Source organism: Chrysoperla carnea, chromosome 1, assembly GCF_905475395.1.
Source record: "Chrysoperla carnea chromosome 1, inChrCarn1.1, whole genome shotgun sequence".
Classification (NCBI taxonomy): domain Eukaryota; kingdom Metazoa; phylum Arthropoda; class Insecta; order Neuroptera; family Chrysopidae; genus Chrysoperla; species Chrysoperla carnea.
The window spans coordinates 51,330,134-51,357,047 of NC_058337.1; the positions used below are offsets into that span (position 1 = coordinate 51,330,134).

At 28.2% G+C, this 26,914-nt stretch overlaps 1 protein-coding gene across 6 annotated transcripts in view; it reads left to right on the forward strand.

The window, feature by feature from the left end:
• The first annotated feature begins 8,965 nt into the window (after nucleotides 1-8,965).
• Nucleotides 8,966-26,914, forward strand: part of LOC123305758 (matrix metalloproteinase-19) — a 47,202-nt gene continuing 29,253 nt past the window's right edge. For all 6 annotated transcript variants that reach the window (XM_044887573.1, XM_044887574.1, XR_006536854.1 and 3 more), the window contains exon 1: nucleotides 8,966-9,098. In XM_044887573.1, the coding sequence (XP_044743508.1) occupies nucleotides 8,982-9,098 (117 nt within the window). In that variant the 5' untranslated portion in view covers nucleotides 8,966-8,981. The remainder of the gene's footprint in view (nucleotides 9,099-26,914) is intronic.

Consider the following 26,914-nt stretch of genomic DNA (forward strand, 5'->3'; position numbering starts at 1 on the left):
GGGTCGAAGCTAGTATATACTGGGTGTTCCAAACCACCCGTCCAGGCTGATTATTCTGAATAGTTTTTAAAAGAAATTGAAACGAAAAAACACGTATCAAATATTTTTTGAAACTCTATCTAACCATACCAAAAACACCCTCCACCCTCAACCCCTGTTAGGGGTAGGGGGTGTAACTTGAAAAAATCAAATGGAAACCCCTATTTTTTTCTGCAGATTTGGATTCTTCAGAAGAAAAAACAAACATTTTGTCTAAGAAATTTTTCCCGATTTTCGGTAGATCGCGCTACAATCGACAAAAATCGTTCTTTTAGATTTGGCATAAGAATTGCGCCGTTCAATGACAAAAATCAAAACGAAAAAGTAAAAATAAAAATAAAAACACAAACACACAGAACCAAAACAAAAACAAAACAAAAGCAACACAAAAGTTAGAAATTCAACGAAAATAAAAGAGAAGCGAAAATGTCGAATTGCGGTAATTGAGGTAAACCACTCGACAATTGGCAGGATGCTAAATAAAGCTCTTAGAAAGAATTAGATATGAATAATTTTAGATTTAATTTTTTTTCAGACTTTCCAAAATAAAAAAAAACATTTTTACAAAAATAATTTTTCTAAATCATAATAAAATATGAAAAACAAAAACAGAATAGTCTTTTCTTCAAAAAAACAAAAACAAAATTGAAAATAACTATTCTCGACTCAAAAAACTTTTCTCGCCTTCACTTGAACTGCAATTCTAATGCCAAATGTAAAAGAACGATTTTTGTCGATTGTAGCGTGATCTACCGAAAATCGGGAAAAATTTCTTAGACAAAATGTTTGTCTTTTCTTCTGAAGAATCCAAATCTGCAGAAAAAAATAGGGGTTTCCATTTGATTTTTTCAAGTTACACCCCCTACCCCTAACAGGGGTTGAGGGTGGAGGGTGTTTTTGGTATGGTTAGATAGAGTTTCAAAAAATATTTGATACGTGTTTTTTCGTTTCAATTTTTTTTGAAAACTATTCAGAATAATCAGCCTGGACGGGTGGTTTGGAACACCCCGTATATATATATATATATATATATATATATATTTATACTTTTCTGTAGTATTTTTGTATACATGTGAATTTAAATGTTTTAAAGAAAATTTACTGTGGTAAAAATATCGGCAACTTTTCAGAATTTTGATCTATTTCTATGATTTAAAACCAGGATTAATTTAGGACAAGGTCTTATCAAGGAGGACGTTTTCTTAGGGAATGTTGTTTCAGCTGATTATATGAATATTCTTTTTCTCCCTATATCACTACATAAGAATGTAAGTAGAAGAAGGTTCGGTAGAGTAGGCATAGTGATGAAGCGAGGGAAAAATAAATGGATTTTTTTTATTTGTAATACAAAATCCAAATGCCTTGTGATCCTGTTGCTGATATTAATTACGAATATTTATTTTAAAAGTCTTACTTCCTATACATGGATATTTCTCATCAAATTTTGAAAATTTCTGTCCTTTGGCTTTGGTGGCGAATCACATGCATTTACTATCGATATGAAATTCCGATAACAATTGCTGGTTGGTAATATTTATACATTTATTAAAAGTTTATGCGTTGTGGAAACTTTTTTTTGAAATACGTTCCCCACATATAATAGTTATAAAAATTTTTTGAGCAATCTTCTTCGAAAAAATCAACATGTTACAAAATTTTGTAGCTCATGTGATATTATTTCCCAACATTTCTCACGTTATATACTACAAGTCCGGTCCAATCAAAAATTTCTTTTCTTGAATTAATAATTACGATCGTTGAACTTTGAAATAAACTTATTGATAAGACTAAGAACCAAGAAAAGAGTAAGGGTTAACGAATAAGAATGGCTATGAAGTTTTGGAACAGACTGTATATAATAGTTATATCTTTACCCTACATTAGTTACGAATTTTTATAAAAATTTAAACGCATTCTTAGCATGTTACAATCAATATTAATGAACAGAAATAATAGAATGCGTACCTTTATTATATGAACTGTTTATACATTGAAAATATATTCGTGAAAAAAATATTGGCGCCTTCTAATTTGTAATTATTTCTTTAAATTTTAGACAAATTTTTCACATTAGGTAGCACGAATTAAGCATTCATTTTGATAAAAAAGTATTGACAATACTCTGCATGCGTAACGGTATAGCTCAATATTGGATGTAATTTTTCATGATTATTTTTCCAATATAATTTACATCGTGAGGTTCAGTACGATTGCTGGTATTTGGCTGGTATTATATCACGTAGATGGAAAACATTGTCCAAAGAAATGCTACTTTGTGTTTCTCCTATTCAAAAACATATTACCGCTTAAATGGGTGAGACTTGTATTTTGAGTATTACATATTACAAGGGTATTTAATTATATCTTAAAAAATACATATCTCCATTCAATTTGCATTTTTTGCAACATCTTTTTGGACATTAAGTTTCTGTCATTTAAGTGGTAACATATTTTTGGTCATAATATCTCTCCTATATGTGGTAGGTAACATTTTATTGAACAATCCTATATATCACACAAAGTGGCATGAAATATTCTATCAAATAAAAAAATATTAATGGAAAACCCTTTAGTAAAGTTAATAACAAAACATATAAAACGTTTATAAGAAAACGGCAAATTCTTTTTTTAAGACATAATCCCTCTCAAAAAAAGTTCTAGTGACGCCTATATATTTCGTTTTAACTATTCGCTAATTACATTTTTTTTATTCGAAGTACCAACATGTTTTTATGTCAAACATCAGATGGAATGTTAGCAAATTTGAACATTTTCATTTTTCATAGAATTGGTGAAAAAATTGTTATAATTTCTAAGCAAAATATTAACGAATTTCCCCAAATTGAAGGAAATATACTTTTTATAATTTATAAAGAATAAGTGAAATGATTCATTGTAATAATATCGATTCATTCATTCATTCATTTTTGTTTAATCCAAATTCAAATACCAACATGGATTACAAAGGAAATTTTTATGTATATTCCAAAACCATAATTTGAATCATTTATCAATAAAATCAAACCCCATTGTATAATTCATATTTCACTCGTGTGACGTAAGCCATTGCCGTTTTGCATACAAAAATAATTTGAATTTGTAATCGATTCATCAAAATTAGAAATTTTTTATATTTTAAATTATAAATGTGTAACACTTCTGGTATTAGATATACTGGATTATTTTCACAAGAAAATTAGAACTATTTTTCTCAAAATTTGTACTGTGTTGCATAAATTTTTATAATCTTTTCAGTAGTGTGATTAGAATTTCAATTGGATTTTTGATTTTCTAGATATTTTAATTTTATTATGAAAATTATAATTTTAAAAAAGTCGATTTTATTCATTTGAATTTGCTGAAACTATGATGCCTTGAAAATATTATCTGAAATTTATTGAAATGTCTTATTTCGCACTAAAGAAAAATAAGATTGCGCTAATATCCATATAAGAATAACAACTAGGCCAATATTAGTTCAAGCTAAGGAAAAGTATTTGTAAGTATTCGAGAAAAAGAATTAGAAAAAAGTTGAAATTGAATGTTATAAAGAACACTATAAAAGTATAATTATCACGCTATTTATAAGATGATAAGCAGCAAAATTGTGGGTACATGTTACAGTTAAAGTATGAAATAAAGTATAAAGACTTTCGATTTTCAATAAACATTCTGTATATACACATGCAGGTTTTAAATTATGGCTCATGTGTTATTCTGATGTATGAGCTATACTGTTGTACAGTTTTATTCAAATACGCTCGGGAGTTTTTGCGCGAAAGCGTAACAAACAAACAAACTCCTTACTTTCACATTTATAATATGTAGAGATATGTGTCAAGTTACCAAGCTACCTAACTATCAAACTCGTGTTTTATCATTAACCATAAACTAAATTATCATAAACCACCCAACCTAAGTTGTTCGGTTATATGCCATTTAACAAGTGTCCGTTGAATTGTAAGGGGGAATTGTCAACTTTATAAGGTTGATTTGGTTGTGTTGGTTGGTTTTTGATAGCTGAGTAAACACGAGTTTGGTTTTGAGTATATGTAGAATTTTATTTTTTAACTGTAACATATACGAATTGTAATTAAAAATTAGGTATAGTCTTTTGGATAAAATAAGGTGTAAGCTTTTAAAAATTTCTTTGGAGCGCATCTCAAATTTTGTTTGAGAGTTTGAAGAATTTGAGAGAATTCAAAAGCTCTAATCTCTAAATGATAGATAAGTAATACATATTATATAAATATTATCATATCATCATAATAAATATTTTAGATTATGTAGATATTATAGTACTTACACATATAATATTCATTTATATAATATATCATCTCTATATTATGCATTTTACAGTCAATTCGAACCCTTCCCTGTTTTCAAAAAATTTTTGCTTCGAAAAATAGCACTACATTTTTTTATCAAATATAATCATTAACAATTTATAAGCAATATAATTGAGCAAGAATTAATTAATAATATTGCAAAGTATTGATCAATCAAATATCATACAATTTAACAAGTGTTTGGTGTTAAGTTTGTCAATGTCATATATACGATGAAGTTTTCTAAATGTCTATGTGAAATTTGTGCATATCTAAATTGTTGTTCCATTGACCTTTAAAAAGCATTAGACCTAATTTGCAGAAATGAATTATGACACAATATTTAGATATGGCGACAAGTTGTTTGCACATTGAATTGGAAAAATGAGAATATGTATTTTCTGATTCCTCCTTTGTGAACGATCAGAAATGTTTTCAAATTCCATCCACCTAGTGATACCTCTCCGATAAGCAAAAGCTGTAGGTATACTGTCCGGAAGCTCGACATAAATTTTCATTTTCTACCGCTAATACTACGATATTAGGACCTTCGTTACCCAGTAATGGTAGCAGCAAAAAACTAATTATTTGCTATTATTTTGCCAAAGAATTATGCCACAAAGCTTGTTTTGGTAAGTGTAAGAGATTCGGAGATATAGCGTTGGCTACGCGGACAAGTCAGCAGGACCATTGTTTTTCGTAAACTATGGAAAAAATTCATTCTTTGGCAAAAAAGCAAATAATTAGCAAAAACTATGGTGTAAGTTTTATTACGGCCCTATGAATTGGCTACGATAGCTTCATAGACACGAATCTCAGGCATTTTAAGGACATTATTTACCTTCGAAATGCTTTTGAAGACAACTCGGCAATGGTTTTTGTAGACAGCCAATTCAATGAAGATATGCAAAAAATTTGTTTCATCACTTCACCACGAATATTGCAAAGCTGTCAAAGTGAGTAAAAACAAGAGGAAACGCCCCTACCTGCTCTTAAGATTTACCCTCTTTGTCAAATTTTTGGGGATCGACAAGAAATCTATACCGATAAAAAATGGCCAAACTAACAATAGACGTTAAGGATGAATCGATTTATGTTTTATGCCACCTAATCTAAACTACGATTATAGTTTTTATAGCCGGTTTTGAATCATCAATTAAGCAACTTTACATGAAGTCAGACAATTGGTTTATAGTGATAAATGAATGAATTATATTAACCACAAAATGTAGTTAATTTTAATCAAATTTATACGAATATATAAGCAAATATACATTTTTTCGAAACTGATTTAGTCATTATAGTGCTCTATAATGGTTAAGTATGATAGTAATGTTGAAAATAAGGTAGTTCTAGCATGGTGGTATTGTCCAGAATAAAATTAATTTTATGGCGAAAAGTCAATCTGTGTTTAAAAAAAATTACTTGCCTATAATGTAGTTAAAAATCATTCAAAAGCCTTTCATAAAATGCCAACTTAGTTCAGGCAATAACCCAAGAAATCAAATAGGTAAAAATATAATGCACAAAAATATTTGGTTAGACTAGTAATCTAATCAAATATGTGTGTGTGTATAACATAACGGCTGCATAGAATGGTTTTTTTATTCCTAGACGGGACCTCTTTCGATCCATCCTGGATATTTGCCCAGAGTGCCCATGAGTACCTATGAAAAGAAATCTTTTCAATACGAATTGCATCAGAAGAAAATGAATTCAAGAGATAGGATTGAAACGAAAGATTGAAGTGTATACAAAAACTTTTTCAGCTAGAGATGAGTAGCAGGAAGGTTGCAGTCTAGGATTACAATTAAAACTGGTACTTCTGATTATTTGCAAATTTGTTAATGATAGTCCAATGAATAATCCAAGTTTGTGCGATTATATCGCCAGATTTTGGCGATTATAACTCTAAAGAACCAGTTTTGATAGTTCCTTTTCAGAATGTTTTTAAAGTAGATTAAATTTGCCACAATATGAGATTAGAGTTGTCTCTGTAGACCCAATAGATTCCAAAATAAATCCTTTCAAAGTATATCATTATTTGGAACTTCATAATTTTTTACATTATTCTATCCTTCTGAATAAGTTCTTTGATTCTTTGTCATCGTCGTAAATCTGAAGAAAAAAAAACAGAGACTAGAATTGTCTACAGAGACATTTCTAGTCTCATATTGTAGCAGATTAAGTCTGTTTTAAAAACGTTCTGAAATGGTTTTATCAAAAAGCAATACTTTATATAATCGCAATACTTATTATAATCGGCAAAATCTGAAAAAAAGGAAATTTTCACGGTTTTTTCGATTTTTGATTAAGTTGCGTATGAGGTTACAAAGTTGGATTAACAACCTCTTTTTCATCCCTTAAATATTATAAATTAAACATAGTAATCCAATGAACTTCTCTATCAAACGGGAACCCTCTGTTTCTTATAGTTTCGGAGAAAAGCTCTGGAAACCTTAGAGCTGACTTCTTGCAGTCGTTTGGAGGTGCAAATAACATGTAAGCATACTTTCATCTTCCTCTATAAGAGTCCCGCAAGTTGTAGATGTAATTCAGTCGACAATCGTATCTTCATAATTTACTAATTTTATATGATGAGTAAATTATTTAAGAAAATAATTAATATCTAATAATTTGATAAGAAAAGTTAAATCTTTGATAATCATAAATAAATAAAATAGTAGGAAAAGCGAAAAATTTTTATATTTATCAGATGAACATATTACTAATATACCTACCTTTTTTTAAGAATAAAATTTTTAACTGGTTTTCTCAGATATTCACAATTTATTTTACAGAGTATACTAGGTGTTTTAATGCATTTGTTCTATGCAGTTACAGGTACAAAATATCTCTATGAAGTAAATATTGAAATGCTAGATTCAGATTGTTACTTTGGAAGTGTTTAGAAACTTCCATTCAACAATTTTCTTTTGATGAATTTAGATTATTCCAATTTGCCGTTTTAAAATAGGAGAGCTAGTGAGAATTTCGATATAAATTTTCTTGGAAACAAATAAAAAATTTTGGATTATCAAAATATTTTGCTTATTGGTATAGGTGGATTTGGTAATCGTAAAAAATAGACCGAAAATTTTATAGACCCTGAGTATTGTTGTAATTACGAGTTGGTTGAGTTGAGTTTGTCGACTATAGAGGAGTTGGATTATGAAGTTTGCGTTCAAAAATAGGACCACTATTACAGACATTTTGTTCGGTTTATTTTTTCCGGGTCTATTTTTCCCTAAATCCGAACTAGACCATGTCTTTTCTCCATTAGATATTTAGAATATGATTCTGTATGTTAATAAACCGTTAAGCAAGTGCGTTAATAAACCGTTAAGCAAGCGTGTCTTTATTTATGACAAGCAATGATGGATTAACCAATTACAAGAAATGGAAACTGCTTAGGGGCCCTGGAGAAAACGTCAAAAAAGACAAAACTGAATGTATACTAGAAAAATATTAGAAAATACTAGAAATAGTTATACTATACTAGAAAATTTTTATACTAGGTGCTACAAGGGGGTGCCAAGTTTATTTACGAAGTCTAAAAAAACACAGCACCGTCTGATTTTCACATTTGATGTTGTTTTGGTATCCCGGAGAATTGCATTGCATAGATACCCTAACATGGGTTAATACGGCACTGTAGACAACAGTCTATATTTATGACAATTGTTTCTTATCTAATGCTGCTTATTTAGACTCATTAACGTTAAAGTAAGAAATGAAATTATAATATTACAAGGCGGGAGGAAAGCTTGGCTTCGAATCGACCGCAAAGTAAATAAATGATGATTACGATTTTTGTAGACGTTAATCTAATCTCTAATCTATGTCAGGCGCATCGATTACGCCTATACCGAAGAAAAAAAACTTCCAAAAGAGCACTTGTTCAGGGTACCCTTGGCTTTTTCTCAATAACATGAGTGGATAAGAGGATAATGACGAGAAAATATCTGAAAACGGAACAATTTTGTATTTTTATGATAGGCTTGTGGGCTGTAGGAGTATGAGTCGAAAATGGATCAGTTCTGTTCAAAAGGGGATGTATGGTCATGTTATGGATGGACGACATTTTGGATCCACGCTAAATTGGAGTGCCACGGCAACTCTTTAATAATCGAGACAAAAAGTAATATTAAATAAAATGAAGTTACGGAATACTAAAAAAACCACATAGAAAAAAACCTAGAGTTGTATATATTAATTTACATATTGGTATTGATATTATTATTATTATTCGTCACAAAATAATAGTAATAATATTAACATCACATAATATAAAAATTGATTTGAAATATTAAAAAAAAATTTACTATATAAACACAGAAAACATGTTATGAACTGTCAGTGTGCACATTGATACGGTGCTGTTTAAATCGAGTGAGTCCGAACGTTTCCGAACGTTACCGATCTCCTCGTCAATCAAAATAAGTTGTATTGTTGGCTTGTTTCAATTGTTACAATAATTTATAAAAAATAAAAAGAAATAAATGTTGTAAATAAGTGAAATATTTGTAAAAAAGTGTAAAAAAAATAAGCAGCTCCGAATTTGTGTAAAATTATATAATTTTTTGTGTATAAATAAAGTATATTGTGTAAAAAATGGCTTTAAATAAACAATTATTTTTAAAAGAAAAAATCGTTATTACATTATTTGGTATTTTAACAGTTTTTGTATCAATTAATGGGCTTCCGGTTAATTCACAAGATCAAGCAATGGTAAGTTTTTTATTGTATATTAAAGAAATTTGAATTTTTTTTTATTTATCACATGCTTGAATGATAAATGTATACCACTTTGGGAAAAAAAAATTCAGCTTTTCTTAGAAAAATTTAACAAAAATTATCCAATTTGGTGAAGGAAAACATATAATTTAAAAGAGTTTTGTTGTATAAAAATTAAAAAATTGAGTAAGAAAATAATAATCAAGGATACACATACATCAATGCCCTAGATTAATACAAAGAACTGTACCCTTCGTGACTTTATCAATGAATTTAACTGTGGATGAAAATATCATAATAATAATATAAAAAAATTAAATAAAATAATATAATATTTATATAAAATAAAAACAAAGACCCTCATTATTATTTAGGTTATTTAAAAATGTCTCTTACAAAATAATATCATGTTTATTTCAAGTAATTGAATTGTTCAATTTGTTTTTATCTAATCAGTTGATACTTGAAATAAAGGTATGTAAATATATTATAGGTGTATATGCTATCTTAGAAGTGGCCGTAATAATTTGTGTTATCTTAGTAGAAGTAACTTTATTATATGACACTTTATCTAACTTAATCCTTTATACAAAATTAAAATTACTAATTAATTATATTATATATACACAAAAATAAGACACTTGGGAAATAGTGAAGGATGACTCACTAGACAAGTAAAAAAAATTCGCTTAATTAAAATTATCATTGCTGTATAATTATAGAAACAAAATGTTCACTGTATCAAACCTTTTTGCTTGTTTTTTGAGATAATATAAAATACTAAATAAAACATAAAATGGAATTGCCAGTAATTCCATTCCCAACAGTTATTTAATTTGTTCATGTTTCCATTAACCTTTAAACTAAAAATATACAAATTGATTGTTTGAGAATTACCTACAAGTTCTAACTATTTTATCATTAGAAAAATTAGCGAGATTTTAATATAGAAAAAATTTGCAGCAAAAAATTTGTGCAAAAAATGATTTTCATGAAACCGCCGTAGACTCGCAGATTATCAGGAATTCTTATAGAGAAATTCATATGGGAAATATTTTGATAAAACATCAAGATTTCGGATGCATTGTATCCAAAAATGTAAAATGTAAATTGAGAACACATTAATGTGCCTTGATGAAACTTTGATGAAAAATAATAAATGTTAAAGGATCCAAGTACATAAGAAGACCTGCTAAAAAGTGTAGATCTAATTTAGAAACTAAACATTATTATAATTATGCTTTAAATTAACGTACACATTCCGTATTACATTACACGTTATCTTATTACTGCATCAGACAATAATACATATCTGTAGATATATATGTCGCAGCTAACTAGCTTAATTAGTCGTTCAATTAACAGCCTACCAAAATCGCCGTTCAACTAGCGGCCTGAATGATATTCAGCCATAACGTCTAATACAACATTTAATTAACCAACCGGCTGATGCTTAGGCCCAGTGTTCACAACCTAAAGTGGGCAACTTATCGTACCAGAGCGTAAAATTATCGAAATTATCGTACATAAGGAACAATTATCGCTCGAGTCAGCTATAGTTAAATAAGCATTATTTTTGTCACTAAGCTCAATAATATTGTTGCTTGCAGAAGCATTATTGACAATGTTCACAATCTGAAGTGAGCAACTTATACTGTACCAGTAGTCAAAATTATCGTACACAAAGTCGCGACTAGGCCACTAGTTTTACGGTACCGTTTAGTAAACAGGCTAGGCTGTTAATTGAACGGCTAATTAAGCTAGTTGGCTGCGACATATATATGTATTATATATGTCTATTAATTTTCAAATAAAAACAAATACATGTGACGATGCAATATAAGCGCCCTTCACTTTCCTTTTTCAATGGCGTAGCCAAGGAGTAATAAGGTGAAGCATTTGTCCTTGTGTGCAGCATTTGAGCACGTCATCGATTTTTCAAAATTACAAATGAATTTCGGAATAAATTGCCCCGTCCTTTTAATACAACCTATTTGTTATTTTTCTTTTAAACGAATGATGGAATCTTTTATTATGACTTATATCTTTTCACAATAGAACCAGATGCGGAAAGTGACTTTATTTATATGTTGAGAGAAAAATTACTTCTCTTCCTCTACGCATCTGCTTTTTTGCACACGCGGAAATGTTTTTAATCAACACGGAGAGCATGTGATGCATATAATTATATAGGTATCTATTGTTTATTGTGCGTGGAAAATTTAATTTATTGAATTAATTCTAAGAATGTACAGTACTTACTTATATAACTTCGAGTGGTTGTAAAATTTTAAGATTCATAAATGATTTCTGGACAATGATGTTATTATTTAGAATATAATACCTATAAAATATTAAAAGACCGTTTAGCTTATTACTTAATGTAGTCCATATTTGCAGTTCTTATGCTAAAGCTATGGTGAAATTTTTTTCGTCAGAATTTAACGAGAAATTAAATTTAAAAACTTAATAGGCCTTGCTAAGAAATCCCAAAGTTTCAGAAATTTTGACCTTTTAAAACACGAGATAATTATACCTACGTTCCCAATTTTGACCAATTTACGTCAGAATTAATATCTCGAAAACAAAAATTAATATCTAAAATTTTTTTTTCAATTCATTCTAAAAACATTCCTTCAACTCTCCTAATTTTTCTCGAGAATTTGTTAAAATCGTAAACAATAGCTTGAAGGACAGTAAGTTTTCATACTTTGAATTCTGCAACTTCGGGAACTCACAGCTCAAATTATTTTGAGTTTGTGAAAAAAATAGGCCATATTTGTCGACAAATGCTTTCAAGCTGGAAATATTTTATATCAAAAACATTTTAAATCAACTTCGAAAAAGTGAATGTGTATCCTGAATGTCATAAACAATTAGGGAGGGAAAGTATAAGATGAAAAGTCCTTTGTCATTTTACAACCTGTCGTTTTTTTAGAACGTGTTTTTGTACTATAATTTAACGGGGTTAAACTCAGTTTTCGAAGTCAAATTTAGATTTTAATATTTGAGAAAATATTGAAATTAACATAAATAAATTTTTACGTTTAGTATTTTAGTAATTTAATCTTATAAATTAAATATTTAAAAAAAATTTTGATGAATTTTTTGAATTTTCCTTTACTTCGAATTTTGTGAATAATACTAACATTCTGAAGAAAAAACTATAAAAAAAAAAAAAAACTAACTAACATGTGTGAATATATCTTTAGACTTAAAATACGATCAATATATTAAATACTTTCAAAGTACTCGACTCGTAAACAATGTAGTTCATTGTACCAAAGACATAACACGTTGTTGTAGGCGCATAATAAATATAATATACATTATAACTAACTTAAATAAACATACACTTTTGTCTTTTATAGATTGATTCCACATGTGCAAATTTATGTTTTTACATGTGCTTCCCAGACTTTTATATAGATACTTGTCAATGACTTCAACTTAATTTCTTATTCCCAAATTGTTTACAATTTATTGTCGTGGAATTTGTATTTCTTTTATTTGTTGAAAGACTTTTCCTGATTATTAAAAACATGCAGTGTTCGTCGGTACCTTGATACTAACGAATTTCTAATGTTTAAACGAAAAGGAACAATTTTTTTATAATAATTATTCACTTTGATATTTTTTCACCCATATATTTTGATTATAACAACTATTTCTTCTTTGTAAAATTTTATAAAGGCAGGATTGTTCAGTAAGATTTTACCATTTATATATATAACTTTTACACGCGGCTCCTCCCGCGTTTTTGTTGGTAAATAACTGGCAAGATCTTTAAAAAGTGAATAATATAATATGCAATTCTTTTTATTGCCTGCCTTAAAGGTGACAAAAATGGAAAAGGCCATAAATTGTATCTTTCATATTCTGAAATGTCAAATAATTAATCAGTTTTCAATTTTTTTTTAAATGTATAAAGTATGTCTAATAACTTTGATTGGCAGATGTCCATAAGTTGTCTCCTTCACCCTGATTTATGAAATGTCAAAATTAATAAATTTAATTTTTTTAATATATCTTTATAAATTATAGCTCATGTGTTATTCTGATGTATGAGCTATATTATTGTTCAGTTTCATTCAAATCAATTCGCTAGTTTTTGCTTGAAAAAGTAACAAACAAACAAACCTCTTTACTTTCACATTTATTATATATAGGGTTAGGGATAGGGACCTTAAATTTTAATAAATAGTATGTACAAGTGGTAACATTTTATTGGACAACAGATGCAAGATCAGGATTACATCTATTTTTCAATACAAAATTAGTAAGGTATTAAAAATAAACTTTTTAATTATTGTATACGATGACGGATTTATGTTGAAAAATCATAATATCAATCAAATATCCGAGTTTTTTTTTCTTTTGAATGTTATAATAATTGTATTCACGTTTTTCAAGCAAAATTCATAATTTTTTTTAAATTTATGGAAAATAAATCCATTTGAAAAAAAATTTATTGTAATTAAAATCTAATACGGCTATAGCTACTTTTCAGTTTTTAGCGTATGTAATATCTCACGGACATGAGTTAAAGGAGTTCAAGCCTCTCGACTATCCTTTTTTGGATATAGTAAATCAGTTTATTTTGCTAAATTTTTGTTGAATTTTTGACGGAGGACTACTAAAGCAGAGACGGACTTAGTTTTCTATTTGACCACTTTTTCTCTGTTCTTATTTTAGTCTTTGTAAATCAACCTAGGCCAGCCGAACATAATTTCATAAAAAAATACAAAAGCCAAATTTTTCTTTTGTAGAAATTCGAAATTTGATACTTCTCTCTTTAAAAGTATCTCTTGTCACGCTGTGATTTAATTGTAGCTAATCTAATGGGTTCATTACTCCGTGAAATCGCGACACACAGAAATACACAATACGTTTCTAAAATCATTGCTTTCATATTTCGAAACATAAAGTATCGTACAATTTTCGATTTCATTTATCGAAATGAAAACAATAACTTAATATCAGAAAGTGAATGACATTGAAAAAATTGTCTGCAAGTTTCATGATAATTCGTCTTGGATACTTAATTATTTATGGATTTTTATGTATAATTTGACTCCACTATTCAGAAATAAAACATACTGCATATGACTAACATAACACAAGAAAAATGACTGTATGACTAATACTTTTTATATTACGGTTTACTTGAAATCAATGATTACTGATAATTTAAACTGAGTTCACCGAAAAAATGTTGATTTCATTATGAAATAATAATTATAAGCAAATATTTAAAACTCCAATATATACGTACATAAAACACTGAATGACTCATTTCATATGTACAAGAAAACAGACATATTATTCTCTTATTCATTAGTTTTGCGTCAAAAAAAAATGATCATAGTTCAAGTCATACCAGTTTTATGCTTATTTCTTTCTATAGTTCCACAATGCAAAACTGATTTTTTTAAATATTCATTCAGTTTAATGGAATTCACTGAATTTTTATAGTTTGAGGGCTTGTGGCAGAAATTTTTAATTAGTTTGACAGGTGATGATAAATGTAATCTATCGGTGACGTTTATTGGTTTACCACAAAAAAAAACCACAAAAGATAATATTGATTATCTAAATGGGGTGATTCCATGTAAAAGTGTACCAAGAATAAAAAGGAAAATTTTTTATTGTAATACTATTTTTGATGGTAAAAATACTTTAATATGATCCCAACACAGTACCTAATACTTTTAATTTTCAGTATTAAATCCGGACATACAATTATTAATAATTCCAGACAGCTTCGGTAGTGTCTAATTAAAGGATAGTCATCACCGGCTGACATCTGCAAAAAGGTTCGTTTCCATAATGCTACAAGCTCAAGGGCACTTGTTGAAAGTGAACTAGGGACTATTTTAAAAGTTGTTTTTATCCTTCTGGGTAGCACACATTTAAAAAATAAGCTAGTGTAGCGCCACTTTCTCATAAATTGACAGTGAACTATTCAGGCTTCCGTACATTGCCACAAGCTGCTGCAGCTGCTCAACTATTTTATTATGTTTGTTGCTTTTTTTTACTTCTCACTTATTATTGACGTCAAATTTTGTTGTAGATTCAAAGATTCAAATTCTTATGTTAAATATTGGCGCCTAATAATAATTATTAATAAAATATTTTTAAAATTTCCCTGAATTAATAAAACACCTTTAAAGTACAGTGTTGGCTCGGATAAATTTATAGGCTATTTATTGGTGGAATATCTATGATAGGGGGGATTGTTTGGTTAACATATTGGATTCTTGATATAAGCCTCAAAATGTTTCAAAATATTTTTGAATAGGTACTTAGATTCATTATCCTATTTAGTCCTTAATTATCTTTTATAATTGTTTTTGTTTATTTATTTTCAATAGCATGAAAAATTTAACTCAGGAACAATTTAATAAATATTTTTTACCCGATTTCACGTTCTTAAGGTTGATCGGACGTTCTTAAGGTTGATAAGGTTGAGCCATTCTTTGATTCGGTATATTACAGAGCATATTGCTATGGGAATGATAGGCTCAGGTTAAAGCGTTTGCAACTAATAACATTTAAAAAATTTAGATTTTATCTATACATTGCCTTATTTTGCCGCGGTGGTCGTACGATTTTAGTAAAATCTTTACAACGGTAGTTGTATACATACTTCGATCGAGACATTCAATCGTGCTTTGCTGAATTTCTTTAAAAAATACGAAAATTTTGGTATGAAACATTTGTCTAGTTAATTTTACGTTCTTCAAATTTGATCAGTATATTTTTTTATATTTTGCATACTTTTGGGGATATCTGTACCTAATCAAAGTTTCTTTTACTGAAAAGGTATTTCAGGGACAAGTACGATCTAATACCTATACCAAATTTGATTACGGTGAAATAGCTTAGCTTTAAGGCTCCAAAAAGTAGTAAAATATGATTATTCAACGTTTTTCGTCCGAGAAAATTTTTTTTTATATTTATTTCTTTAAAACGATTATATTAGGAGAAAAATTTATAGTTTGATGATTAATAATAGTTAATATTATGTCCAGTCATGTTTGTCCAATGTCCAGCAATGTATTATTTGCTCTATGTATGCAGTGCAGGCAGCAGTTGATGTTAAAGTAATTATAATTTATAAATTATAGTAAATTTGTGAGTATAATAATATATCAATTATACTTATATAACTATCACACAATATTGCCTATAATAAAATAGCTATGTAATCATTATTTTTATTTACCTGAGGAAGGATTTTATTTATCATTGTTATTATTATAACATCATGATCAACATACCTACTAGTTTATTTTGTTGTTGTACCTATGTATGTATATTTATCATGTATGTGTATAGTATCTAATGTGTATGTATATGGATGGCTATGATTGGAGATAAGAACGAAACATATCAATAATAGGGATATCATATGGATATGTTCATGATCAATGATCAATGATCAACTACAATAATGTACCTACATCGTTCATTAAGGTTGTAATGACATGCAACTGATTGCTGAAAAGTTGTAATAGTTGTAAACTTAATTTTTTTAGAAATACATATTAACCCAATCATCTTAGTCAAAAAAAGTATTCAACCTCGGGAATAAGTTGAACTTTTATTTTGATAGTACAAATGTTGTCACACATATGCCACATATGATCACGTGCACGCGTCCTTAGATATTCAAGGTCAAGGGTTGCGAAAATCAGTTTTTTGGGAATATCTCGTTTTCTTTGGCTTCAATCGCATTAACATTTATTATAAAAGTTGTAGAAGATAAAATTCTCTACAAATTTTGTCTGGAACCTTTTTTCTTACGTTGGACCGTTTTTGAAATACAGGGCGCAGAAGATAGAGCGCTCAGCTATACGTACCTTAGTGTAATGTCAATATTTATAAATTTAAGGTATTAAATAATTATTTTAGTAGTATTTAATGAATAATTAAGTACAAAAATCGCATAATAGACTGAGATTAATGATTGACCTGCATATTATACGGTTTTTTTTTACTTATAAGTATTGACCCAGCACTAAAGTACGTTAAGCTGAGTGTCTTCTGCGCCCTCTATTTCGAAAACGGTTCAATATAAAAAAAAAGGTTCAGCCAAAATTTGTAGAGAATTTTATCTTCTACAACTTTTATGAATGTAAATGCGATTAAAGCCAAAAGAAACGAGATATGATCAAAAAACTAATTTTTCCTAGCTTTGACCTTTAATATCTAAAACGCGCACACGTGATTATATGTAAATTTTGAGACAAGATTTTTAGTTTTGTACTATCAAAATAAAGGTTTGTACAAAAATTCAGCTTATTCCGTTAGATTTCGAGGTGAAACCCTAAGATGATTGCAGTGTATGGACTTTTTACATATACGTATTACTTATTAAATAAGTTTATCCTACTAACATTATAAATGTGAAAGTTTATTTGTTTATCCCGGAAACTTCCTCTGGGGTTAAAAAAACACCAAGTGTACGACGTATCCACTTTGGTATAGATGTGTCTTATATGGAACACTATTCCGGGATAATAAGAAATGACTTATTCCATGCTCATTTGAAAACACAGTATTTTTGAAAAACGTCGTTGTGAGACAGTTTGATAGAAGCCACTCACGTTATTTCAAGTATATATTAATCATTTAACAAAAGGATACTGTTCCGCGCACTAAGAGTTGGGAAGGAAATTACGATTTAGGCATTTAGTATGGTAAACGTTTTAGGTTTAACTTTCCTTTCTCTTCAAATTCCTTAGTATACGTCTTCCTTTGTTCATTGTCCAACATGTTTAAGCTCAGCGCATACATTCAAACTAAATAAATTACCAAAACTTACTAGATATTACAATAGGTAGGTAATTGATTTGACATTTAAGTAGATACCTATACATTTTCAATATATATCTGTCTAATACATAAGGTATGTAATTGTTTTTGGTTGAGTTCATTATATTATGGAGGACTTCTTTTAACAATATACCATGTAAAAATAAATAGTTCATACCGTCCAGTTTAGGTTTTTTTTTATTGTATTTATTATTATTGTTAACACCAAAACAATATATTGACCATTTGGTTGCTATGGTAACGTTGTTACAATACAACATTGAGGTAATTTTCACTATATTAACAATAAATGTGTTAAACCTATTATATCTACTATGTGATACAAAACGATGTTTTAAGTTTATCAATTGCTGCATTTAGGATAATTCAGCGATGAGTAAGCGCTTGTTCTGTGAAAAAGGCTGTTAAATGTTATTAAATAAGTAAATGAATAATTTTTACATCACTTATTGACTCTGTGCGTAGTTATGTTATGAAGAATCACATCGATGCACGCGGCACGCCTGAGCTCCCAGTATATAATTTTGGCGTTAAAAAAGTCTGTTATGACTTAGTTTCAATTGTTTACTTGTAAATGGTGCAGTAAATGTCAAATTACGATTTATTAAACTTGTTGCATTAGAAATTGTGAAAATAAGAGAAGAAATTGCATAAATAATATTTTTTAAATGTAAACAATTAACATAATTAATTATTAAAATTTGTTACAAAATAATATTAAATTTTCAATGTAAACCAAATATACAATCCATAGACTTGTATGTCCATCCATACAATTATATTAAAAAATTAGTGTCTCGGTACCATGGAAACAGCTTGAAATAACATTCATGCCCGGTGCAAATTGATAATTACGCTTTTGACAATAGTATTTCATGATATGCATTGGAAAAATCATTTGGCAATGTAACTAACTACCTTTTGTTTTAAAATAAAATTACGATAACTGGCTTAAGATAGATTTCAGAAAGTCTTAAATATATTGGTGGATATTTAGAGACCATAGTAATTTATAATGATACCGTTCGATACGTTCGGAATGATGATTTCGATTCTATGCGGTATTCGGTACAACACAACGCACGGCTATAGGTATTTTACTCCTTCATAGTTAAATGCTGAAGTCAGTAGGTAATCATTTTTATATTTATTCCAACGAAAGTATATACGTAATACGAATGGTTAATAAAAATACTTTAACATTTGATTTTATATATTCTTCTGTAGAATAATAATAGATTAATATTAAAAAAACATGCAATGTGCAGCAATTAAGATGTAATAAATAATTTGTTTATTTTTATAGACTTTTCCATGCATATCTATTTCTTACTTGACATCACTGTCTTTTCTAAATCACCATGACGCATTTTGTGGATTCTTATGAATTTATATAATATTCTCAACAGATCTGAGATGACATCGATAATAACATCTATCATTTTTAATGGAAAATAATTTGTTTAATGAAAAGCAGTCTCTAAAAAATGTTATTTTCTATTTTTTAATCTTATGGCAAGTGTGATGTGCGTTTGTCAAACTATCTGGAGAAATGACAAAAACGGGGTCGTTCATATTAAAAAGCATATACCTAAAAATTAATTCTGACCTTTATGAGTCATAATTCAATTTATCAAAAAAGGTTAGTTATGATCTTAACGCGAATATGGTTTTTATGTAATTTTCACGTTAAACGCAACACCTAAATAGAATGACGTCATGCCGTCATGATGTATAAAAACCAGGCCAACATTTAGTATTAAGTATAGCTATTTTATGATCACAAATACGAAAAATCATTTTAAAACTTTTTAATTTTTAAATTAATTGAATTATTTAATTCCATACACCTTGACCTATTTTCAAATTAAAGGTTTTCTGCGGAAACATTATTTACATAAACTTGAATATTTCTTTATCGAAACATATACAATAATCGATAATTTAGTTTCTTAAAAGTACAATTTTTGGAACTATGCTCCTTATCGCACGATATTTGTTTGATAGTTGGGAGCTAAAAAAAAACTGCAACAGACAAAACCAAAAACTGACATCTAAGTTACCTTGGAAACTAAAACTTTTTCAATAAATTTTATCAGGTTGCCATGAATTTTGAGAAATGCAAAAATCATTTTATAACTGCCAATTTGTATTTTTTGTCAATTACAATGACATTTTTTTTGTCAAAGTTAAATGATTTATCATTTAAAAAAATTGAATTACGAAAGTTATCAGAAGTTAAAGAAAACAGAGATAATTTCGTAATTAAACCAAATAAATAAATATCGTAATCCAACCAAACGAAATGAACTCCCATATTGGGTTGACTACTAAATATTTTTTAATCTAATACTACAAATATATTTCGTGCAGCAAAAACTAAAAGTAGCTATAAAATTAAATTCTTTAAAGAATCATGTATTTACCTTCTAAAATTAATACTTTAATTTTCAGAAACATATCTTAAAGTTAAATAAAAAAAGGAAGTGCTATACTTATTATTTACCAAGGTATGAAAGGAATAAAGTTCCTATCGGGTGTCACACGACACCTCTCGAACTTTTTTTATTTTTTAAACTAACATCTATTCATAAATTGTTAGTACATGGTTCATAGTTTCCACTTTGTTGTATCTATATTTGCAGAGGTGACTAGCTCTTACTTATTTTTGTATAAAATATGCCTAAACAATTTAGACATTTTTTTTTAATAAATCTCTTCTCGAATTTATCGATCGGGCTCTCTATCGTTCTTACCCGCTCAAATGTTGTTTTCTTTATACCTAACATTGAAGACAAAAATTTACTGGCTCTTTCTACACTTCCACCAAATTATTTAATTGTGGAAAAGTATTTTTAAATTAGATAATGAATTATATAGGTAGGTAGCATAATATTGTATGTGATATCGTATTATCATCAAAATTACATATATTTTAAAAATTTCAAACTGATACGTTAGTTCTAAGTTGTAAGATTTGTTTACAATGCTAACGAAGTTAATTAGTCGCAGTTCAAGGCAATAAAAGAGTATTAAAGAAGAGACGATTGTAAAACGTAAACAAATAATAAAAAGATGCGTCAAAAAAAATGAAATTATATAACGTACGTAAGTAAAAAGCACGTTTTTATTGGAAAAAAGAATTGGAAAAATGGATTGCACATAACTTAAATGATTCACATGATCCAAGGTTTTTATATAATGAATGTATGTATAAAAAAATAAGCGTGTGTCCTTATACAAATAAAATTTTTTAATCTTTATTCGTATTTCCTATACAAAAAATGAAATTAACTTTTAAAATATTCATATAAAAAATTTCTTTCCTGCTGCATTTTAAAATGTATTGTATTTATTTCCGTTTTCAAATTTCGAAAAAAGAAACCTCTTGAAAAAAATATTAAAACTATTGAATATAATGTAATTCAATTCTATTAAATACATAATAATGATTTAGCAACCTTTATCAATGTAGCGAAAAATGGCAATTTCGCTAACATTTATCTCACAAAAAATATAAAAATACCAGCTTGATACCCACCCGTTTCACTGGACTTAAAAGTAAAAATTAGCGCTTCATAGCCTCCACCTCTCTTGATCTCACTTATTTCCCTTCCATAACACTGGAAGGGATTGTTTTACATAGCTAAAAAATATGCACAGTTTTCAATGTTTTTTAGTGTAAAATTTGCATAATGCTTTGAGTACCTATATCAGAAAAGATGGCTATGAATTGTTTAACATTTACTATTTTAAATTTTTACAGAAAACTTTAATTTATGGTTCAAAATGATGATTATAAATGGAACAATAAAATGTCAGATTAATTTTTTTTTAAATATATCTTTACAAATTGTAGTTCATATGTTATTATGATGTACGAACTATATTGTTCTAGAGTTTCATTAAAAGCCATTCAGTAGTTTTTGTGTGAAAGCGTAACAAACAAACAAACATCCTTACTTTCAATGCAATTTTACCTGTTCGTATTTGATTTCACTACCCATTGATAAATACGCCTCTGGACTTTTTTGTGCGGATTATTTATGCTGAACCTAACAATTTTTCCCTCTAAAATTCTACTAAGTAGAGCGTTTAAACCGTAAAGTTTTTCACGGGGCTCGGAAAAAATTTCTTTCCCTTACAACTTTAATATTAACAAAAAAATTTTATTTTATAAGTAGAATCAAAATTCAAGGAATTGCTTGAATTGATATCAAGTGCCGAGAAGAATGATTTTTGAGTTTGTTAGGGTATAACGTCATGTTGATTTGGGATGCTGAATTCAAATTGTCAGAAATGTCTTTCAAAAAATTTATTCAAAGATGTTGGAAGTGCATTTCAATGGACATTTCATCTAAAACAATTAATATCGATGATCATTTTTTGCTTTAATAAAAGCTCATTCAAGATAAAAGTCATCAATGATTTGTTTGTGTCTCTTAATTCTAGCAAAATCGAATTAACCAAGAAATTATAATGGCACACATCTCTCTGTCTAATATCTTTCTAGTTTAAAATGCTTATAGGTATTATCCGTTAGCTAATTTAATTTTAATTTCACTTTCTGTCATCTCTTTTACGGTATTTTCATATTTTCTTAAGGAATGCAAAAAAACAAATCATCGACATTCCCTATTGCTTATGAATGATATACCAATTGATTTAAGAATGAATATGAAAGTGAATTGCAAAAAGTTAATAATTTTTAAGATATTCAGTTCAAGAATTGTTATCCAAATCATTGATTTAGAATGAATTTTTATTACATTACATAAATGCTTCTTGTTTTTTTATCTACTTAAGTTATTTATACATAACAAATTTAAAAAAACTGGCCATGTGAAACAGTAACACATATTTAATGTTTATTTTAACAAATCGTTCTGTCACGCTTATAAAGCTATTTATTGAAATTATTCAAACTTATTCAGGTGAATACTTGTTACAAATCTTACCGTTTATAATAGAAAGAGGTTAAAAGACTAATTGTGATGTAATATATTATTTAAAAATCCACTAAATTTATTAAAATATGGACTAAAATATACAAAATAATTCTTCTGAAAGAATATTTAATGTAAAAAATTGTAGGATGCATTCTCGGGAAATTCTCAGAAGCACTCCACCCGACTTATATTGTGAAAATACTCAATAAAAGTCGGATGGAAATACTTTTTTAACAATAAAGTTTGGTCCGAATTTCATTATACGATTGTTTTTACAGTTTTTAAGGTAGAATTTCTTGTTATAGTCAAATGCATAAAACTATCGAATTCTCAAACACTATTTGTTAGATCAGACGAGTTATTGTACTTAATACTTACGCATCTTATGTATACATTTACAAATTATACATATGCGGCTGTATATTTATAAATTTATTGTTATTAAAAAGTGCGTCATATATTAAGGCATTATTAAATTGTTTTTGATCAAAATTTCAAAAAAAAATTTTAAATGATTTAAAATGAGTCAGTTTTAGTCAAGTTGTACATTTAACCAACCCATGCACAAAGTTTCAACTTTGATAGCGAATATCTTTTTTTAATTGAAGGGCCAAAAATTTTGAATTAAATAATTCTCAAGGAGGCGATTAACCTTAAATATACTCCAAATTTTATTTCATTCTATAAAAAAGTGGGTTTACAGATATTATATCTTAAAACAATTTTCTTTAAAAAAAATTAATATAATTTACCTGCGCTTCTATTTTTTAAATATAATCTTCCCGTCACCTCCACCAAATTTTTAGAAAAATGATCCTTTTTTGTTTCGGACAGATGTCAAAAAATTGTTCAAGTAAAGACATCGTATGTCTTCTATCTTTGTCAAAAAGCGGTACTTTATAAAGGTAAAAGTTATTAATTTTTTTACTTGAATAATTTCTTGACAACGGTCCAAAACAATAGCAATTCGATGAAAAGCCCTATTATCAAACAATGCTGCATTGCCAAATAATATTTTGCGTTTAAGTTTTAAACTCATAAACATGTTTTTTTACAGATTGCCATTATCAACTTAATTAAACTCTAGATTCTGATTCCAAGAACTTTAATTGCTAGTAATTGCTAATTCAGTTCGTGGATATCCTACACTGAGTACACGAGTACTTACTGAAGTCAAGAGAAATTCCATGTAATTTGAATGAAATAATATTTGATCATTTTTCCACGAAAAATATAAAATATTGTATAATTAAAAACAGATTGACAAAGTAAAAATAATTTTTTAATCCACTTTTATTTAATTTATTTAATTACTAATATATTATAAAGTGAAGTTTAAAATAACATGAACAGACCTTAGTCATGTATATTGTACAAGATCAGTAAAATGAAGAATCTCTAACCAAACACGGCAGTACACTACAAATTTCGAATTTGAATTCGTTTTTATTGTTTCTGTAAATGCCGAAGTTGAAATAAAGTTTTTAGTTTAGCTAAAGTTTAAAGTTTATATTAAACCGCAACGGGGGCGAGACAGAAAAAAAGTCCCTCACAGCGGTCTAGAAATTCACGTATTTATACAAACGCCTGTATACATCCACTCCCAGAAATAAGATATAAAAGAAGATATAAGACAGTCAATATGGCAGTTATAAACAGGCTTAAATCTTAAAAAAGGTAGCAGTAGTCTATGGAACGACAAAACTATTAAGTGCTGTTATAAATTGCTATGGTTTCTTAATATAAATCTATTTAATCATGGCTTGCTGTAGCCCATGTGAAGCCTGTAATTTGTTACCGTAGTTCTTCCAAAAATAGTATAGTTTTTAGAAATAAAATTAGGTCATGGTGAATCTAATAATTTCCAATATATTATATTTTTGTTGATGACTTTGGCATACACAAAGAAAAATATGCACTATTTATTTTTGTCATGAGACAGACAATAAATTACTATATAAATAGTATCCAGACAAAGAATTTAAAAATAAATTTATACTGTCGTGAACATTGTACACCGGAACTATACGGAAGACAAGAAAGACTTTGCAAATAAACAGTAAGATTGCTCTCTACTCAAGACAATATCAACGAGCTACTTAATTGCAATTGTATATGTTCCGCATTTTTCATCCGTTCGGTTCTAACAACTGTCTCATTGCAATATCCTACTTCATAACTTATTGTACTGTCAGAGTGTGAAAGTAGTGATGAAGAATTAGTATTGCAGATATGAAGAGTATTTGTCGCTATTAACTTTAGTGCATTCTGCCAGAAGTAACATATATCCATCGGGAAACTTATAGAGCGAAAAGAGCTCGATTTTTAATCAAAGTCACTCCCAAATCACTCTTACTAGTCAGAGCTCTAAAATTCAATTAATTTTTTTAATTTATAGCAAAGAACGTTAAATTTGTTTTATCCTATCAGCCTTGTTTCGAGAAAAAAATTTATTTTTTAATTACATAGACCCGTATATATTATACATTAAACATGATAAAAGCTATATATTATTATCCTCACACCAAGGTATACTTAGGTAATATAATTTTCCCGGCATTGGCAATTTCTTATAATTTTGAACAAATAGTTATTAATTTCAAGCATTACTATTTAAAAAATTATAAATTTTGCAGTAAGTATACGGTATATTGCTCATAAAAATCAGAGAGTATAGGCTGTAAATCGAGGATAAGTTTTCAGCGCGAAGTACCTATATCTTAATTTGTTCAATCTACGGTACATAGGTTATACGCCGTGTATGGCCGTATAACCACTGTTTGTAATTAATAAACAATTAGTACACTCTTTATAATAAGTAATTCAAGCCTCTGTGTCCTTTTTAGAATTTACCGTGAACATATATCATCTAACTAACATTTTCTTTGCGAATCATTTCTTTTATATTTTATAAGTCGTGTGATATATAATGATTGAACCATAGAATGATTGAACTATATATATACTATAAGTGAAAATGATTCACAAATTGAAAGAAATGCAACACCAACTGAAAATCTTTATCTTTATTGGCGCGTATGTTATAAGGTCTACTAATACTGTATTATGTCTATGGATTTGCCTGATTTCAATAATTGTGACTTTAAAATAATATCATTACGAGAATGAATTAGTCATTATAATTAAGCATTTATGAGTCAGCTTAACATCTCTTGTTCCTTCGACTCATCCTATTTCTTACACGTGCCAGGCACGTGTGTAGAATGTGGGAGGCAAATACCGCAAATTAATTACTGTAATAAAGATAGTTCAACCAGATCCTAGTAAAATAACATAATCGCTCACTGGGGCGTCTCACGTTTCTTATATAACACGATGTAACATTTTTCAATCATTAAATATTATAGATCGTAAGATAGTGCAAAGATTTGGATGCCTCTTATTTTGTTGAATAAGTTGATGGGAAATTTCTTCCCATTTTTCAAACTATTAGCTCTACTTCAACGTTTTGCCATTTACAACTGACATGCTCATTGTTATGCGATGCTTGAAATATGGGAACAGAATTTTTAATATATTATCTTTTGCCAAATTGATATATTTTACCGTTGTGAAAAAGAAGTAAGGAAAATGGGGTATTGGGATACCTTTACCTGACATCATCTTACGGTCTATTTATGATGAAAAACTGTAATCAAGAAATTGTAATTTTCATCAATCATTGGTATGCACGAAATGCCTTGAGTGCAGTTACAATAAAGAAAAAAAAAAAAGGAAATAAAAATAACATCAACAAAACTTTAAAGATGATACTGTAACCTTGATGTTGATTCATATCATTAATATTTTTTTTGTTAAATTTTTATGTTAATTTGTTTATTGTTTGTATTAGGAATATTTTTATAAAATATTTAACAGCAGAAGTACATATTAATATCATTTACTAAGGCTGTGTATTTTATTGATTATTATCAATCAATATAATGCATTTCCGATTATGCGTAATTAGAATCTACGCAGGTATTTAAAAAAAAAATGTCTTGCATATCTTAAGAATAC